Raw genomic sequence first — 20,849 nt, 5'->3', positions numbered from 1 at the left:
CTGTTTAGTAAATAAAAAATTACCACTTTCCAAATTGTGAATAAAAATTATTACTTACACTTGTAATAGTTCTTCATGAGGGGGAAAAGAAGATGCCTGTTAAAAGAGTTAAATATTACTTTAAAACAAAGTTGTCTACAAGACTTCAAAAAAATGAAAACTCTTCTCAGACATTAAGATAATACCAAAGGTAAAAATACCATATATTCTAAATGCCATCAAAAAGTAATTTTAATAACAACATGTACACATTTATAAAATGTAGAGTGCTAAATCAAATCCTCATTGTCACTATATTCTTAAACTCTGCACTTAAATATTTATCAATTTCCTATCATGTGCAAAGCACTGAGTTAATACTTTAACTTTTCATAATGCACAATTCATATTTGACTACATTAAACTTCCAAAAGTCAAAAAAAAAAAATACTATTAATGAAGGAAAAGTAGGAAAAGTTAACTCACATGTAATAAAAATTTAATTTTACACAATACGTAAAGATACATAGCCCTTCATATATGGTTCCTGATGACTACACTCTCCCAGACTAAACTACTATAAGCTTCTTGTCGACAAGGACTCTAATTCTTTTGTCCTTCAAAATACTTTCAAGTTTATCCATACACATTCATAACAAATTAATTTATATTTTGGTAATATTATTTAAAAAAAACACACATTTTATTTTTACCAAGCAGAATTATACTTTGAAAAAGTATTTTAGATAGTGGTAAACTATTATTTATATTATTACACATTTCTTAGTTTCTCTCCAATTATAGATGTTTTGTTTTAGGGAAAGGGGAAGTAGGGTATACACATATTTTTAAACTGACCTCTACAGGATTTTATCTGACTTGCTAAGAAACGCATTCTAAAGGATCTGAAAACATACAACACAGATACTGACCAGAGCTGGAAGTAGACAGTAACATTATTTGTGTATACTTTATAAATTGTAGATTATCTTATCTTGGCTGTGGCATAGCAAACAGCTCTGCTTTTTAGAAAATTTGATAAACACTTCTAAAGCAAACAACACATACTTCATTCTCAGTGAAAAGGCAAAATGGTAATACGCACAGTCATAAGTCATAAAAATTTTTTCCCACATAAACAAAAGGCAAGGCATCTAATAGTACCCACCTGTTGGTAGTTTTGCTGCTTAAGCTCTTCAATTTGGAATTTAAACAATTTGTTTTCATCTTGCACTTCCTATTTAAATAAAAATTAAACATGAATACATGGACAGAGATTTTTATTTTCCATCTAAACTTTAAAACGTATCATACAAACCAGGCAAATTCTAAAATAGTAACTATTTTTAAAGGGTGAAATAATAAGCCCTATATTAAAACACATTATAAAATTAGAATAATTAAATTATTCAGTGCTAGCCTGAAAGTGGGTATGTCTCAATGGAAGAAAACAGAATCCAGAAACAGACCCAAACACCTGTAAGAATTTACTACAGGGTGACATCTCAAAACAGGAGGACAAGTTCTACTGATATTTGGGGCTGGCTATTTCTTGGTTGTGGGAGGCTGTCCTACACACTGTAGGATGTTTAGCAGCATCCACAGCCTCCATCCACTAGATGCAGCTCCACCAGCTGTGATAACCAAAAATGTCTCCAAATACTGCTAAATGTTTGGGAGGGAGAAGGGGGAGCCGGAACCACTGCAGTAAAGTAATAATCAATTATTTAATAATGTGGCTAGTCTTTTTTTTTTTTAAGGTTGAAATGCTATTCTCACAGCTTACTCAAATAAATTACATGTGAATAAAACATCTAAGCAAAAAAAATTATAAAAATAGTATTACAAGAAAACGTGAAAATATTTTTATGATCATAGAGTGAGAGATAACTTTCACTCCGAGACTTCAAACTCAGAAAATTACTTACATTTGAGTACATAAAAGTTTTAAACTTCCGGGGGGGGGGGGGGGGGGGGGATTAAGTCAAAGGAAAAACTAAAATAAATCACCTCATATATGACAGGAGGCTAATTTCCCTTATTATGTAAAAAGGATCTTATAAATTAGTAAGAAAAAGTCAACCCAGAGGGGAAAATGTAGGAAAAAGTATAGGCCAATTCATACACAAATGAAGAGTGCTTAACTTCTCTCACTATCAAATGCAAATTACAATAATCTGACCACCTTTCAAGCATAATATCAAATGTTTTCATCTTCATCAGTGTTGAAGGGGATGAAAAGGAAATGGCTCTCTGTTGGAGAATATAATTTAGTTGTTGTAGTTTGGTTGTTTAATTTAGCGCAATTTAGGTGTTCAGCTGTAATTTAGTCTGTTGGAGAGTGTAAATTAGCAAAAACACTTTGGAGGGCAATTTAACATTATCTAACAAAATTTAAAATAAATCTACTTGGGAAGGAAAGGGAATGTGACAGAATCAACCCCAGGAGCATGAAATGTGAGCACAAGTATGTGAGACAGTGCAGATACCTAAAATTTTCTATTACTTCAAAACAATGTTCTATAAGGACTTTTAAAACTAACTACATAGAGATGAAGAGATACTATTTTCTATTTTAACCATCACTTTCAAGGAGGGAAAAAAAAACCTCTGCATAAAATTTTAACCCAAAATTTCACTTGTAGGAATTTTAAATACCGATAGAGTAGCATAAGTATTGAAAATGTGTGTGTAAGGATATTCACCATAGAACTGTTGTAACAGGAAACACAACTCTCGATAATCTAGGTATTCATAAACCAGGACTGGCTATATAAATGATAATACAATCATAGGAAAGAAAACCATGAAGCCATTAAACGTTAAAGATAAAAATGTGCTTATGTGGGGACTTCCTTGATGGCACAGTGGTTAAGAATCCACTTGCCAATGCAGGAGACAAGAGTTCGATTCCTGGTCCAGGAAGATTCCACATGCCACGGAACAACTAAGCCCATACGCCACAACTACTGAGCCTGCACTCTAGAGCCACAACTAATGAGCCCACGTGCCACAAGTACTGAGGCCCACATGCCTAGAGCCTGTGCTCTGGGACAAGAGAAGACACCACAATGAAAAGCCTGCATACCACAATGAAGAGTAGCCCCCACTTGCCACAACTAGAGAAAGCCCATGCACAGCAACGAAGACCCAACGCAGCCAATAAAATAAACTTAAAAATGTGCTTATGTGGAAAGATTTCAAAAACATTATTAATGGGGGGGGGGGCAAAATACAAAAGTGTGTATGATTAAATACAGTATGTTTTAAAAACCGGTAAATACATATACATATACACACACACATTTTATGCAGGGGCACTTGCTAAAGATATATAAATAATTGACAGTAGTTACCTTTGAGAAATGAGACCCAGTATCTGGGCAGGAGGGAATGTCATTTTGTATTCTATTTTCTTTTGTAGTTGTTAAAACTGTTTTTAAACATGCAAAGACAGTAACTCACATGATAATAAGTTTTAAGTAAACATATTTACCTGTAACAGCTTTGTTTTGCTAGAAAAATCACTCTCCCTCTCTTTTAGCATAGTCTCTAATCTCTTCATTTCATTTTCTTTTTCTTTCAACCTAGAATTTTTACAAAGATGTTTTATTTAGTTAGGTGAATCAGTGGAGCACAGGAGAATTTTAGGACAGTAAAACTTTATTTTTATAATACTGTAATGATGGATACTTGTCATCATACATTCGTCAAAAACCCACAGAATGTACGTCAAAAACCCATAGAATGTACAACACAAAGCGTGAACCCTGAGGGATACTATGGACTTCAGTTAATAGCAATATATTGATTTGGTTCACCGATTGTAACCAATTACCACACGAACTCAAGATGTAAATAAGAGGAGAAATGGGGAAGGAGGGTATATAGAAATTCTCTGTATTGCTTTCTCAATTTTTTCTGTAAACCTAAAAATGCTCCCCCCAATACTGTATTAATTTTTTTAATGTGAGGTAGAAATAAATCTAAAATCATACTTTAATAATCTATATACCTACTATAAATGGGCCTCAAACGTGTCTCTAAGCTTTCTATTAGCAAATGATACAAAAACACCTTGACAGTTACACAATGCCCACAAGATAAACAAATAGTTGTACAAATGAGCAATCTTAGTGCCAAGAATAGAGACATTTTCCTTTTTCTCCATAAAGATAATGACCAAATAAATATCTTCAATATCTTACTTTTTTAAAGATACAGTTTCAAAGGGCGACTTCTTAAACATCAATAAAGACTGATGAGATCACATCAAAGCAAAAATCTCTTAAAAGTAATTGATAGAAGGCCAAAACGATGAAGTCCAGATACACTTCTTACCACTGTAGACTGATTTAGTTTAACAGAACAGACTTCATAAGATAAAAATTTTCTAGGATAACATCTATTAAGAATGATACCTCCTACGCTCATCAGATTCAGTATTTTTACTAATCGGCACAGTATAACTGATACGACAACAGATACTATTTCCCCCCAAAGTGCAAGTTACTTTTATAGAAAGATTCAATATTCATCATCAAGATTGTGGCTAAGATTATCTTTCGGTTAATTCAGAGATGTTATTTTTTCAAATACTAAAAATGATTCTGATTTGAAAAATTTAACTTCATCTAAAAAGAGAGAAGAAAAAAACTTAAATAAAACCAGTCTATATTAGCAGAAAGAGTATTTCAGAAAATGCATTTGTAAGGATTTGGAAAAGATAAAGTCTCTAGGTATCAGAAAGCACTTGAAAGGCCTCTATTTTATTATACCAAATGGAGACTTAATTTATTTGCCCCTGGACTATAATTTCTACTTAGCAAGAAACTTAATGATTTAGAAGAAACACATCATAACATATAAGGACATTCTAGAAAATATTGAGAATTTCCTCTTTAAAATGCTGGCTAAAAGTATACTTACACAGTCTCCAGTTCTTTAAATCGTGATGCAGAACATGCCTAAGAAAGATTCGCATTTTTAATTCTAGCATCAAAAAGATCAGGTTCTACAACGTATTATCTACAGAATCACTCATCAATAAAATAAAAACACAATTATATGTGGTAAATTTAAGACTGGGCCATTCATAAAACAAAGATTGAATTTTCTTTATTTAACTTAATTTTTAATATCCATTTGTTAAAGGATTACAGATTAATATACCAATTAAACACAGACACTTAAAAATGAGAACAAGAGTCCATCTGAAAAAGTAAGAAGAGGAAACGCTTTTACACTCAGGTTGACAAATGAGGCAGTATTAGACTTCACAGGGATAAAAGTTAACTTATTGTATCAACAACAATGAAACTACGATACAACAGTAATTTTTATGGCAAAAAACTTAGAGAACATATTAACTTCTTTATTTCCTAATACAGTAAAATACAAGATTCCTCGTGTTTTATAAAATATGCCAGTGAATCTGTTTATACTATACCTCTTGCAAGTTCTGTTGTGCTATCTCCTGAACATGAGCTTTTAAAGATTTGTTTTCTTCTTGAAGATTCTGAAAAAGAATAGGTCTGAATAAAACTGATATTGAAGTATAAAAAAGGTGTTCATTGTTTTTTTAACTTCTCACCTGTAACCATTTCCCCCTGTTGGCTAGGTCTTTCTCCTTCTCTTCTAAAACAGTCTTCATGGTATTCATCTGCTCCTCCTTTCCTTTTAATCTAACAATAAGTTATTAAGAACTATCAATGAAAATGTAACATGACTAAACAAAGCAAAAATACTGGAGACTGGAAAAGTATATTTTAGGTTGTACTCATAACCCAAACTGATTAAATAAACTAGAAAATAAATATTTTAAGTACAAAGGCATATAAGATTTTGGAGATATCAAATTAAGAAGCAGCTCTACTCCCACTCCTTAACACCTTAAGTCAATACCAGCAAATTTAGCTTACTACAACTAGTTTGTGTACAAAATACATAACCAGTTTCACAGTGGCTATTAAAATGGGCAAAGAGCAACATGTCAGTTTAAGGTCACATTCAGATTAAATGAGAAAAATAAGACTTCCACTCTATCCCCATTCTCATCAAAAAACCTATAGGTTAAATCCTAATGAAAAATTTAAGAAGTTGCGGCCTTTCTGAGATATAATTTGATGTTCTTTAAAATATTACTTGAAATCAAATACAAAGGAGCCCAGATTTTCATCATAATTATATTTAACTTGTGGAAAAGAGAAATTAAAGGGAAATGAGGGAAATGGTACTTACAAGTTCTGAAGTTCCTGAACTTGAGAAGTGATAGATAACTGAAATATAAAGAAAGAAGCAGAAAAAAAGCAATTCATAATCCTTTCAGTTTACCTTACTAGGCTTTATTATAAACCTTGAAATGTGTACACTTCAAATTACAAAGACCCTAACTGAATTATTCACGCCAAAATGAAATGACCTGATTTCACCTTCTCTTGACCCCAATGACAGTTAAGAGTAATAAATTTAAAATGGGGGTGGGGGTTAGAAGAGACAGGGAATATAGTCATAAATATTAAGTCTAAACAATGTGATACTTCTAAAATTGTGAAAATTAGAACATTAACTGTCCACACACCTCCCTATTACATCAGAGCACTTGTCCTTTCCAGTCTTCAAGGCCAACTACTTAACAGTATTCTCTATTATCCTTTAAGCTCTTCTTACCATACACAGTTCAATAGTACCTTTTATTCCCCACTGCCTTCTCACAGTACCTTCAGATCTTGGCTTAGATGCCAGTTCCTCAGGAGGAGACGTTCCTCAACTCTCAACCTATATTGAGTTTAATCTTTTCTTCATACCCTGTTTCATTCAACACATCATCTCCAACCACTAACATAGTACTTTGATAAGCAGAAGGAACTGAATAAATATTGCTGAATGAATCTGTTGGATGAATGAATAAATCATCTCTTCCATGCAACCTCACCATTTTTTTCAATGAAACCTTATCAGATTAAATTCAGCAAAACGACCCATCTATTTCCAGTAAACATATCTACTTCTGAAATCCCCCAATGAAATCTGTACTTTATTCTATAGGCAAAGGTTGAGCAATACATATTCTATAACAAACTATTTTGGAACATGCAGTTAAAAAAAAAAGTTTACCAAAGTGCTTTGTTTTTTTAAGTTGGCAAACTAAAATGAAACATTAATACAGAAAACTTTCCAGAAAAAAACTTTAACAGTTAAAAGATATATTGATTAAAATATTAAGAACATTTTCTCAAATCAGGCAAAAATAATAAAAGGCACATAACCCAATATGCTTACAGCACAGCACTAAAAGTTTTTTTCTGAGTAACAAGAAAAAAACCAAATAGTTCATAAATATATATACACTAACAAATCTGTCATGCTATGGCTCTGAGATTTTTACCTGTTGAGCCTTTTCAAGCTGGATATTTCCTATTTCTTCTTTTAGAGCCTCTATTTCCTGTTTCAAATCCTTGACAATGACAAAACAGACAAGATTGGACAATGGAAACACAGAAATTGACATAAAATGCAATGTACAGACAAACATATGAAATTAAATGGTATTCACTGAAGTTGATAAACAGAAAATATATATATATGTTTTCTCTCTCTCAATACCTGAATAGTTTTCTCTTTATTAGCAACTTTGAGAAGTTCAGCTTCCAGAAGTTCTTCCACAGACTTGATCTTTCCATCTTTTTCATGGATCCTTAGATAAAGAAATGCAATACTAAACTTGGAGAGAAATCATTAAGATCTACCAATTAAGATACAAAAATTGTACCAAATCATGAATAGGCTCACCAAATCAATTCTTTCCATTTCAAGTAAAATAGTAATATATCTTGCAGACAGAAGGGCAAAAGATTACTTAAAGCTCTTCCTAAATGACAATTAAGCAGTAATTACCAGATGGCTGAAGCCTATGCACACAAGGAGAAATTGGTGACACGGTTCAAAAGTACACAGGGATAAAAGATCTGTACCATAAAGAATACTAGGGAGAATTGATTTACTCTCAACGATATAGACTTCTAGGGCTCTGAAAGCTATGGCAGAACTTATATACAATTATGGCATTAAACTTTACAGACAATTCAAGAAAACAACACATACAAGGAACTGGTCTCTATCCAATATAACCTGTTCATTAGCAGTTCCTACTGCAGAAACAGAAAATTAACAGTTTGATGCCATAAGGTAATAAATGAAGTCAATCGTGGAGACTGATTTTTTAACAATCACATTGCACTGGGAAAGCACAGTTAAGTTTCCTTATTTTATCAATGAAAACTCCTAGCCAATAAAACAATTGCACAATACAACAAGATTTATGAGCATTAAGAAAATGGAACAAAAGAAATAGACCAGTTTAATGTCATTACTTACACTTTCTTAAGTTCTTCAACTAGAGATGCAAAGGAAACCTAGAAACAGGAAGGTATCCTGCTTAGTAATTTGCTCAAAATATAAATAGAAAAGTATGTTATTCTTAAATTTTCCACTACATCAAAACTGGGGAAAAGTAATTCTTTCTAGATTTTTTTAAATGTCATAATTATGAAAATGAAAAGCACTTTAAAAGTAAGCAGCTTTAAAGCCATTTATGGTAAGCGTAGGTCAAAAGAAAAACCAGATAGACAAATGTTAAAATCATTGACTCAATGATTCTAATCAGATAAGGAGAAAATAGGAAATTTCCCAACTTCAGGTAACCTCTTTTACTATTATTTAGAGTCTTACTTTATACATGTATATTCAAAATCTTTTATCACTATAGTAACAAGCAATGACATCCTATCTAGAACACTCTATCCAGTGCCTGGCATAAAGTAAGCATTTAATAAAATGCAGCTTCTATTACTGATAATCAAGTCACCAATCATTCACAGATTAAAACTATAATTGATAAATTCCACGTTGAAGAAGGGAGGAACAAACAAAAGACTTGCTGCTATATCTGATAACACATTTGCCCACTGTTTAAAAGAGAATGGTTGTAGGATCTACTAAGCATATTACCTGATCGTTTTGCTTGGCCTTTAAGTCTTGAACTTCTTTTGTCAGAGATGAATTTTCTGTTCTTATTGCCTTTTTCAAAGACACATAAGCGTAACATATTTTACATATGAAATATGTAAATACATATTGAAAAAACAGCTAGCTTCAAAATACACTAGCTTCTCATTTTTCTCTAGCTGCTTCTTTTCCTCTCTGAAGGCCTACAAATCTCAGCTGCCCTACATGTCTACAATTCTGTAATTTCCAGAGCTAACCAAATGGACTTTTAATTCGATTATCCTCACAAATATTTCTACTTATGTTTCCACAACCTGAAAATCCCATAGTATACCACTTGTCAAGTCACTTTTCTTCCTAAAATTAAATACACCTTTTACCTTATTTCTTCCAGCAATCCTATCCAAATTAAGTTAGTTAAGGCTAATGATAATCATAAAACAGAACTGCATTCTCTCCTTTCTATGGCCTCCAATACTATTTCATGAACTCATCAAGTCCGCTAGTTATTGTATGGTTATAATCCAGGCATGGGTAGAGGTGAGGGAGCACATATTACAAACCATAACAACAGTATCTATTTCATTAAGGCAGTGAATGCTACAGTTAACTACACGTTTTTGTATTTATAATAAAATCTTAAATTTAATGAAAAAAGGACATCATATTAAATTCATAAAATGTGGGTAACTAAAAGTTATGGGGAAAATATTACACGTTACAGTGAAACCCCTTCATGTTCACCGAATAATCACAAGGGAAACAAATATACAAAATTCTTTACATTTAGTTCTTCCTCTTTAGTGGCCACCTGAATAAGTCCAGTTTCAAGTAATTCTTCTACAGTCTTCAACTTCTCATCTTTTTCTTGAATGCTGAAATTATTAATTTAAAACACACGTATGAGCTATTTTTCAAAGAAAATGATATGATTTCTAAATAAATATTTTACATGGATCAACTCCTATGCCCATCGTTCCTTATAAACTATCAATTCTAGAAAAGTCTAAAGATCTTTGATCATGGTCCAAGGGTACTTCCTCTTTACCAACAAGTAAAATGTACTCAAGTAACGCATGCTTACATGCTAGCCTAAGCAAGTAAATCACAGCCATACATGACACCCACAAACCTGACATAATGCCGAATCAACAGTACACTACTCTTCCTTTATGAAGTACAAAAAGAATTTTAAGAATTTAGATTAATATAGTTAATAATTCTGCTAACTCAGACTTGACAGAAATGAGTCATTAAAATATTAAATTTTGGGACTTCCCTGGTGGCCTAGTGGTAAAGAATCCGTCCTGCAATGCCGGAGACGTGGGTTCGATTCCTGGTCAGGGAACTAAGATCCCACATGCTGCACGGCAACTAAGCCCGCACGCCACATGTTATAATTTACTGAGCCCATGCGCCTCAACTAGAGAGTGTGCGTGCCACAAACTAGAGCCCATGTGCTCTAGAGCCTACATGCCACAGCTAGAGAAGAGAAAACCCACATGCCACAACTAGAGAGAAGTCCACATGCTGCAACGAAGATTCCATGTGCCGCAACTGAAACCTGATACAGCCAAAAATGATTTCTTCAAAATAAAAAAAAATTTTAATCTCTTACCATCTTTCCATTTGTTCCAAAACATCTTTACTAGGCTAAAATAAAATAACAACAAAAAAAAGATTAATTTTACCAAGTATGCCTGAGGTAAAACTATCAATACTTTAGAAACAGAATTCTATGAAAATTGGTATTAATTAGATCTAAAATTTAGGGAGATGATCCATACTTGAAGACTGCTAATAGTTCAAGAATTATTTAATTCAGAAAACACAAGACAGAAGAGACAAGGCTACACAAAAGACACAGAAAAAGATGAAGTATAAAATGGACTGGCAAAAATGAACTAGTCCCTTGTAGGTTTTTAATTACTATAAAAGAAAATCTTAAGGATAAGAAGAGAATTTGTTCTTCCTTTACCCTAATTCTTCAAATCTAATATTCCAAGGCTCTAAGGCCTTGCAGGCCAAGAAGAAGGCTTTGTTCTTTTTGATTTTTTTTTTTTAACTAAGGTATAAGGCAAGTGCACAAATCCTGTGTACAATTCAATGAATTTTTAACATGTAGATTTCACATACCCACCATCTAAGCCAATACACAGAATGTTTTAAAATTGATTGTAAAATGCAGAAGCAACACAAGACTATATTCTCCTTGTTATATTAAAACATGACATGTGAGCTGATCCCAACCTTTCACCCATCTTTCTAGCAATCTCTCGCCCTCCCGCCCCCATACACATTACAAAGTCCTCAGTGTTATAATTTACTATGTGTCCAGAAGCAAAACTTCCCCCTCAGCATTCCTAGGCCCTCAGGAAGCTAAGCAACCTGACAAAACAGGTTTGAGGTCTTTTTCCCTTCAAACCCATCCCATTCCCTACCTGCTTTCTACTAATTTTGCTAGTTCTGTAATTTTTTTCCAATTTTATTACAACCATTTTTCACAAATACTATTAATTTTTCCATTACCAAATCCAAGTCCTAAGATTCTATTTATTACATATTTCTAAAAATTAACCCCCTTTTCTTCAATGCCTTAGGTTAGGTCCTCAGTTTTACTCATCTCAAATATGACAATACCTAATTCTTCTCCCTATCTCTAACTCATAAGGATTATATTGTGAGAGGTACAGGAGAACTTCCCAATGTGTAAATAACTTTCCTACTATCAGAAAGGAAATAGGAGTTGTCAAAAATACATTAAATCATGTTTATAAACTGTGAAAAATAAATTATGCAATAAGTTTATAAACCTTTCATCAAGATGGCTTTTGTCCATCTTTATTTTTGATGAATGTCATCTCACATAAAAACAATACAAAATTTGTGACTGTGTATGGTGACAGACGTTAACTAGATACTGCGATCATTTCACAGTAACACAAATGTTAATCATTATGTTGTTCACTTGTCAACTGTATCTCAATATTTTTAAAAAAAGACAACACTATTAAGTCCTAGTTATATGCAGCATAATCATTTATTTGTATTACACCTTTAGTACTACATACTTCTCTACCACATAAATTCAAATACCTCATGGTTATCAGAATGATCCATCTAAAATAATAGGCAAAATGCTTACTCATCCTTTCAACATCCTTCAGCAGCAAACCCACATGCTAGGTCAAGTTCATGGTTCTTACACAGCCTACAAAGTTCTTCATAATTAGGCCCTAGCAAACCTTTCTCTTCTCCTTAACCTCATACTTTGCACTTCCACAATATGCCAATACGCTCTGAATATGCCAATTTTGCCACACACTGCCATGACTTTTAACATTTATCCCCTCAGTCTGGATTGCCCCTTAGCTGTTCAGCAAATTCTTGGCTATTAATCAAAATCAGGTTTAGCAGTCCCCTCTCTGTGGCACCTCTCCACCCTTACTCCTTCAGACAGAATTATCTCTTTCTCTAAACCTGTACACACAATTTAAGAATTAAAAAAAAAAAAGAATTTTATTCATCACACTTTTCTCTCTATACATCTAACTCCATGCTAAACCATTTTCTTAAGGGCAGGAACCAAATCTCATTCATATCTCTGTAACCTTGGCATTGTAGCACAGTACCTAGGCATACTCTCAATTAGTAAAAATTTAATGGACTCAATATCCTTTAACAAGGTTACAGTTTAACAAGTACTCTTGGTCAATTGCTCACTGAATATCTGATTGCATGAAATGGACCCAACTTAGTATCTATCCAATATTTTAATTTTATACATTATTAATCTAATCCAATTCAATCCAATCTTCTCCTCCCTGGATGATTTTCAAAACTACATTTTATACAATAAAGAATTCTTCTGCAATAAAATACAACCAGGCTGCAGGGCAAAAGGAAAAAACTTCCTACTCCCATACTTTTTACTTAATAATCTTGATCTTTGGATCTTAAAAAACTACTAGAATAAGAATAAAAAGTCATGCTGTTCCTTTGCTAAAAAGTCAACATGCTCACAAAAAAAAAAAAAAAAAAAAAATAAGATACCTCAGGACCTTCCCCCCAAAAAAAGTTTCATTTTATTCTGAATAAATGAGATCTTAGTAACTGATTTATTTGTATGATCTATCCATAGGCCTACATCCAAATGAAGTCTTCTCTTCTTTAGTATATAAACAGGTGTTACCTTACCTGATATTTTTTGTCTCTCTGCTTCCTACACCTAAAGAAACAACAACTTGGCACCATTATTGGTTTCTGTTTCAATAAGCTCAATCTCTTCTCCCAGGGTAAAAATCCATGGGGTAAAGGGACTGAATTTTTTTTTTTAACATAACTAAACTGTTTATCTCTCAACTGTCACTTGGAATTCTGACTGCCAGGTAAGAAGGGGTTAAAGGAAGGTGGAAATTAAAGAAATTAAAATTATGCTAATTTTTATCTCTTCTTTCACTAGCACTGGCAATAAAAATGACCAGAGAAAAAAACCAAAGAGCTGGCTGTTTGGTCTGCTAAGATGAGAGAGAATTCACAATGATAATCAAAAACATAACATCACAGTCATATGTTTTCTAGAGTATTAAAAAAAAAAAAAAAAAAGGTTTCAGAATAGGAAGAAAAATTCTAAGAATTAACCAAAGAGCAAATCTTAAAAGATGAGTTTCCCCTCTTATCAAATAATTCTTTTAAAAGAATTTTAAAATGTGGCTATGAAATTCTGTTCTGTGGACTATCTTCATAAAACTATGCTTCATAAAAAAAGAATCCATCTCATGCTAAAAGCTGTTATGCTTAACAGAATATCTAAAAGAAGCTTGATAGTGGATAGAAGGCTGACTCAATAAGAAAGAAATTAGATAAACAGCAAGGTCCTGTTGTATAGTACAGGGAGCTATATTCAATATCCTATAATAAACCATAATGGAAAAGAATATGAAAAAGAATATATACACGTATAACTAAATCACTTTGCTGTATACCAGAAACAAATGTAAATCAACTATACTTCAATTTAAAAAAAATTTTAATAAAATATAATTAAAGCCCCCCCCCCCCAAAAAAAGAAGAAAGAAATTAGAGGATTTTTTAAAAAATACTAACTCCCACACATGATAGGGAATTTTATGTAAGATGTTAGAATGGCAATTCTTAGATTATCATTTTATCTTAAGGGAAAAAAAACTTAAGGCTAATGGTTTTACTCTTGTCTAATGATGAAGAATACCATTTTTAGTACAAAATAAAAGTGAAAAGAAAAGATTCAGGTACTCTTATTTAAACCTAAGTAAGAATTACCAGCACCTTTAATACTGGAATTCTAGGGCAGATTCAGAAGCTTCGAGGCATTTATTTTACCTCCCATGAAGTTAATTTTAGAAACTTTAAAACTTTATATATTGAAATAGGTGTTCCAGAATTTCTGATAACCAATTCAAAAAAAGAACTACATTCTGCTTTACTGGGTAAGAATTAACACAGCCAATAAATACCTATCATATTTTATCTAACCCAAGTCACCAATGTTGCATTTCACAGCTAGTAAAATGTTTACATAACACTAAAAATTTAAAGATGCCTCCAATTAAACTGTAACCAGAAACTAAGATACATCCAGACTTCAGAGATGATAAACTGAGGAGAAAAAAAAAAATCTTACAATTGATGAAATATCATATCTGTTAAAAGCTAAACCACAAAAAAAGGAAATAGGAATGATTTAAGAATAAAACTTAAATACTATTTGAGCATTACACTGGCACAAGGTCATGCCCCTGCGCTAAACATCATTTGTTCACCATTTGTTCTCCTCTGTTATTTTTAGATTGAAAGGGCAAAGCATATACAAAGTAATAAAGATTACACAAAGCACTTAAACACCATATTTAGGGAGGGAGGAAAACAAATAATGGATTAATTCTTGACAAGTAAATGGATATTAACAAAATACTTCTAAAATACTTCCACAGCATTTGGCACAGCTACTTACACCAATTCAATACCTGCATAGATGTGAATTTTAAAATTTAAAAAAAAAAGCATGCATCTGCTAAAGGAAGTGCTATCATCTGCAATAACTTACATTTCAGCTTCTAATAAAATATGTCAAAATTTAACAATAGTAGAGAAAAATGCAAGGCTTCTATTTTAACGTGTCATATAATATGAAGTGTTTCTAGAATATTTTTAGAAACTGGAATTTGAAGAATTATTTAGAAGAGTATAAAGGCAACTCTTAGAACAGCCATAGACTAGACATCAGCTGTGGCTCAAGTTTATGGAGCCATGCTTGTTCAGGCTGCTATAGTTTTGATGGCTTGCTACAAATGTAGAAAGAAGTATGATGGCAGTAGGGATGGAGATGAGATGGAAAAAATAAATATTTTAAAAGGAAAGGAAAGGCTTAAGATGTCTGCCATATGCAAAGCACTAGGCTACTCAACTATACATAAACTCTCCCATTCAAATCTAACAAGCTTAAAATGTACATAAAATCTCAATGTAAAAGACTTGGAATGAGAGGTCTTAGAAAGGCTAAGCAATTTGATCAACATCACTGCTTTTAAGTGCTAATAGTTTTCAAACCCATTCTCTTTTTAAGAATCCACACTGCTTCAGAGAAAAAAGTGAGGCTCCAAAACTCTAAGGACTATTATCCTGAGAGCCAAATGTATAGAAATGACTTGAAGAAATTATTTTTATGCACCCTATTAAACTTTTTTTTTTTTTTTAGGAAAATGCTATAAACAGGTTAGCATTAGCTTCTTCTCAGGAAGAAAAATTAAGTTTTTCCTTACTTTAGATACTTAATTAGCACAACATGACTAGAAGTGCAATTAAAAGACATCTACACTTAAAATTTCTAAAAATGAATGAGTTGATTACTATTCAAGAAGAATCAGACCTTGTTATATACTGGATATTTCTAACTTTTAATTCATGAAAAGCCTTACCTGTTCAGAAACAAGAGTCTGTAGCTTCTGAACTTCTAATTGTAATGCTTTGTTTTGGTCATTTAGAATCTAAAAGAAAGAATCTCAGTTTACTGTTTTATTAAGAAAAGGTAACAAAGCAACCATTTGAATGGGTTTTTTAAAAAATCAAAGCCGTATTACTACTTTAAGTACTTATAAAGTGACAGGTGAATTATATACTGACCTAAGAATGCACATCTCATGTGGTTCTATTTTTCACAGGTGCAAGGAATACACTTCCAGAGTATACAAATACAGTAATAGCATAAAGTACACCTGCAATGATCTATAAAAAGTTGTTTCTACTGAGCCCCGCTAATTGTCATGTGGTTTATCCCAACAGTGTTAACACTGTCCTTAGAATCCTTCCATGTGTATTTCAAAGAGTTTAACTGTTTGTGCCAAAGAATTCTGGGAAACCCTGCTTTTGTAAGTAAGTACTTATAGGATTCCTATTAAGAAAAAGAAAAAAATTAAAATTTAAAAAAAAAAAAAAAGCAAATCTTACTGCATGAAGAGATGTACTCTAGCAATCAGGATGCTTTACAATAATACTCAAGCTGTTTGGCCAACACTGGAAACTAGCACTATACCAACAATGGAGGCAAATAAAACCATCTCAAACTACCAATTGAAAACTGTAGACAAAGGTTGGAGCAAAACAAATATCAAAAGTCTACTATAAAAACAGGTCAAAATTATCTAAGTAAAAAGTCTATGATAAAATTGTATGAGTCCTCAAACTATAGACTGTTTTAGAGGGATTACATATAAAAAGTAGTATTTCTACATTCACTTCAACTGAAAATTATACGAGGTTGTTCAAAGAAAGCTGAGCTGACAAATTTAATTACACACCTTAAATTCTTCCATTTTGTTTGAAATTTCACATTGTAGCTGCTCTTCAAGCAATCTTATTTTATCATCCTTAACATGAATACTATAAGAAAAAAAATACTTCATATATTGAAAACGCTTACATAGATTACATGCACAACTACCAGTTATCAGCAGCATATTTTCTGCAATTACACTTGAACATATGCATGAATGGCCTGTGGACAGCAATACTCTTAATCACCTTTTTTGCATCTTCTCCAGTTCATGTGCAGCAGCAGCCTGTGTTAGGAATGAGAGGAGAATTCTATTATTTCTCAGGAAGTGCTCAAACCTACTCTTTTACTTATTTTTACATATTAAAGTTATATTTTCATATATTTGGAGTAAATAGTTAAAGCAATAGCATACATTACTATAATATTTTTTGCTGTCCAGTATTTTGTACTTCTCACTGATCAACTTTTATCCTAGTAAAAAGTATATCCTTTTCTGATTAAATGGCAGAAGGCTAAAACAAATCAGCACATCATAAGTGTTATAATGGAGTCCTCTGATAATTCAAAAGTAATCAATTTCTTGAATCAAACACTAATGTCAACGTGAATATAGTAACATTCAAGTGAGTTGTGAGAGCCACGGTCAAACAGAAGAGCATTTTAACAACACACTATGCAGCCAAACACAAGTGGCCATTATACTTACTATCTACATGGGTAAAACTAGGGTTTTTAATACCAATGAAAATAAGCATAAATAAACTGTAATTCTAAGGTAAATGTTTAAAAGCAATGAAGATCTACCTGTTCATTTGCCAGGGCCTGTAATTTCTGCACTTCAGCTTTTAATAAAAAATTCATATTCTGTATATCCTAGGACAAGAAGGAAAAATAATATTAGAAGTATTTAATATAATATTAAATTTGAAGTTTTGTAACATCTCTTCTACCTAAACAAAAATCTCAAAACAAAGGTCTCAAATTACAATTTAAGTCAGAAAGAAAACCATCCATTTCTGTTATTTAACATATTTCCCAAATTATTGTGAATAATAAATATCATGTGAGAAAAGGCCTTTGAACTTCTCCTCTTAGAGGACTAAAGAGGATTCTGTAGTTTGAAAAGAGATAGACATTTTTCAACTTAATTCTACAGTATTTTCCAGTCTTCAGACACTCTACCAATTACAAGATGAGGGTAATTCAATGCCTATAAAATATTGTAACCATTTATAAGAAGCACTGTACCTTAAGTTCCTCCTCTTTACTTGCTAAATGATCATGTTCACTTGCTAAAGAATCTTCAGTCTGTTTTATCTGCTTATCTTTTTCTGCAATCCTTTAACAGGGAATAGATTTGTACATTCAATAAACACTTAGAAGTCAAGTCACAATCAAAGGATTAAAAGCCTCAAATATGGTCATCCTTACTTCAGCAGTTTTTCATATAACTGTATCTTCCATTTCTATAGACCCTTTCAGTTTAGCAGTAACTGTCACATGCATTACTACAACTCCTTAAAATACATATCCCATTTTAAAATTTGAGGTCAAAGAAGCTAAATAATTCAAGCTCACAAGCCTGACAATGTAAAAAAACAGGTTTCAGGTCTTCTGAAGGTACGTGATCCATGTCTATACGAAGTATATAATACACATCCAAAAAAGAACTTTATTTTGGGCATACCACCATAAAGTTAGATACAGAGTAGCCACAACTACTTATTAGACACAAAAACTAACTTCCACTAATCTCAAATCACAATAACTTCTTCCATGTAACTGCTAAAGCCCAAAGGGAAAAAAGTTTCCCCAATTCTTTTTATGACAAAGACATAAAAACACAGAATACATAATGCTTAGGGGTAGAAGAGCAAAAGCTGCTCCAAATCTAGTTGAAAGTATTTTTTGCACAAGTTAGAACATAAAGTCAATCATAAGTGTAGAATCTAACAGGTATCAGTTAGTGGTGATTAAGAAATTTTAAGAGAAATATAGAAAGGCAGGCTTACACTTTATGTAATTCTTCTGCTAGAGCTGAAGCGGAAGTCTAAGAAAGAAAAACAGTGTCAACATAAAAGCCTTTAAGAGAAAGTTTAAAAGTTGTACAATAATCATCGCAATAAAGCTTTAAAAATTAAAAGAAATAAATGTACATAAAATTAAGGAAGTATCTGGCTCACAATGAATGTTCACTAAATAACAGCTATTATTCTGAAAGTAAATCTGACAAACAACAACCAGTATTAGGGAATTACATATCACAAGACATATCTAATAAAGTAAGTTGACAGGCCTGAAAACTATGTAACTGACAAGCAACACATACATAGGAAAAACAGCAGCAAATGCTATTTCTCATTCATGTGCTTCTTCTCCTTAGTAACAAGTTCCAATAATGAAATGATACCATTCATGATTAAGATAACAAGTTGTTTGGTAACGTCCATGTTCATCTTTACTTTTCAAAAGGTACTTATAGGACTTTCCTCATGGCGCAGTGGTTAAGAATCCACCTGCCAATGCAGGAGACACAGGATCGATCCCTGGTCGGGAAGATCCTACATCCCGTGGAGCAACTAAGCCTGTGTACCACAACTACTGAGCCTGCATGCCCTAGAGCCTGCACGCCGCAACTACTGAGCCACAAGCTGCAACTAGAGCCTAGAGCCCGTGCTCTGCAACAAGAGAAGCCCGCACACCACAACAAACAGTAGCCCCCGCTCGCCACAACTAGAGAAAGCCCACATGCAGCAACAAAGACCCAACGCAGCCTAAATAAATTGCTTTAAAAAAAAAGGGTAATTATAGCATTCTCTAAATACTTAATTTCTGATAAATTTTCTAGAACTACCACTCATCTATAACTTAAGATCTCAATTGAATTTGAGTTCATAATTTACATATACACATACATCCATATACACACAAACACCCTTTCCTATATTATATAATTTTCCCAATTAATTTTAGAGTATAGCTTCTACAAAGAAAACAATTAGAAAAAAAAAAAATGATTGCAATCCCACAGTTTCGGGATTTTCGACTTACCTGAACCTAAAAACAATTTTTTAATGTTTAAACTACCTTTTGCACAAAAAATGACTTCTATTCTAAGCTATTACTTTTCCTACAAACAATTTTTAGAAATTTAAAGTTGAAGAACTGAAACTGAAATTCACAGTATGTATATTTTGGAAACAAGCTAAGTTCTTGGAAGTTTCTTTTCTTCTTAATGCTATATTATTTATATTCTAAAGTCTATATATCTATATCTATTTATCTACCTATCTATCACGTTACATAACAATGATACCAAAGAATAACAGGTTTTACAATACCACCTGGAAAACTTTGGAAGGTTTCACACTCACTAAACTGAAGTATAAATTTAAAAATGATCCTTTGGCATATAAAACCTGAGAGCTATGGTTAACATACTGCTACCACCTGAGGGTATACAAAGTTTTCCCTTATGGCTAGTCAGCATTTAGTGAATACTTTTAATATATAAACCATTATCCGTGACACCTGTTTTCTGACAGGATAGTAGAAATTTTTTTCCTCCTAAAGTTAAAAACTCTCTAACCCACCTTCCCATTAGTCAGATTTGGAGTTCTTAATGTTTTCTCACAGCACTATACGTAATTATCAGAGTGCTTAGCACTCAGGATCATTCAGTTGATTCACTGACTAGTCACTCAACTACTAATCCAGTGCACAGTACTCAACAGGCACTCAGATTATTTACACAGCTAGGAAGCTATTAGTTATGACAAGCAATAAGAAAGCACCATTACCTGGGCTGCTATCTGGGAATGGAATTGTTGAATTTGAGCTTTCAAAGCCTCATTCTGCTCCAAAATATCCTTTCATAAACAGCAACCAAAAAGGAGAGGGAAAAAGTGTGCTGTTAAATATACCAATGTATAAAAACAAAATGAGTTACAGGTACACCTGCTTATCTTTAAAAAGGCACTCTTAGATTCCAAAAGGCATCATTTTAAACAACAATGATTAGGCATTCTATTCTGAGAGCTAATTTATAAAG

General features: G+C 32.6%; 1 protein-coding gene across 10 annotated transcripts in view; it reads right to left on the bottom strand.

The window, feature by feature from the left end:
• KTN1 (kinectin 1) overlaps nt 1-20,849 on the bottom strand; it is a 126,194-nt gene that overhangs the window by 51,406 nt on the left and 53,939 nt on the right. For all 10 annotated transcript variants that reach the window (XM_057732885.1, XM_057732891.1, XM_057732888.1 and 7 more), the window contains 20 exons: nt 20,599-20,667; nt 18,811-18,848; nt 18,047-18,137; nt 17,603-17,671; nt 17,044-17,081; nt 16,821-16,902; nt 15,942-16,010; nt 10,604-10,638; nt 9,770-9,860; nt 8,989-9,057; nt 8,356-8,393; nt 7,585-7,675; nt 7,367-7,435; nt 6,220-6,257; nt 5,573-5,663; nt 5,429-5,497; nt 4,909-4,946; nt 3,476-3,566; nt 1,148-1,216; nt 59-96 (listed from right to left, as the gene is read on the bottom strand). In XM_057732885.1, coding sequence (XP_057588868.1) covers nt 59-96; nt 1,148-1,216; nt 3,476-3,566; nt 4,909-4,946; nt 5,429-5,497; nt 5,573-5,663; nt 6,220-6,257; nt 7,367-7,435; nt 7,585-7,675; nt 8,356-8,393; nt 8,989-9,057; nt 9,770-9,860; nt 10,604-10,638; nt 15,942-16,010; nt 16,821-16,902; nt 17,044-17,081; nt 17,603-17,671; nt 18,047-18,137; nt 18,811-18,848; nt 20,599-20,667 — 1,283 coding nt within the window. The remainder of the gene's footprint in view (nt 1-58; nt 97-1,147; nt 1,217-3,475; nt 3,567-4,908; nt 4,947-5,428; nt 5,498-5,572; nt 5,664-6,219; nt 6,258-7,366; nt 7,436-7,584; nt 7,676-8,355; nt 8,394-8,988; nt 9,058-9,769; nt 9,861-10,603; nt 10,639-15,941; nt 16,011-16,820; nt 16,903-17,043; nt 17,082-17,602; nt 17,672-18,046; nt 18,138-18,810; nt 18,849-20,598; nt 20,668-20,849) is intronic.

The sequence above is a fragment of the Hippopotamus amphibius genome, chromosome 4 (assembly GCF_030028045.1).
Source record: "Hippopotamus amphibius kiboko isolate mHipAmp2 chromosome 4, mHipAmp2.hap2, whole genome shotgun sequence".
Taxonomy (NCBI): Eukaryota; Metazoa; Chordata; class Mammalia; order Artiodactyla; family Hippopotamidae; genus Hippopotamus; species Hippopotamus amphibius.
The sequence above is the reverse complement of the archived record's forward strand: the minus strand, read 5'-3'. Positions and strand labels throughout refer to the sequence as shown.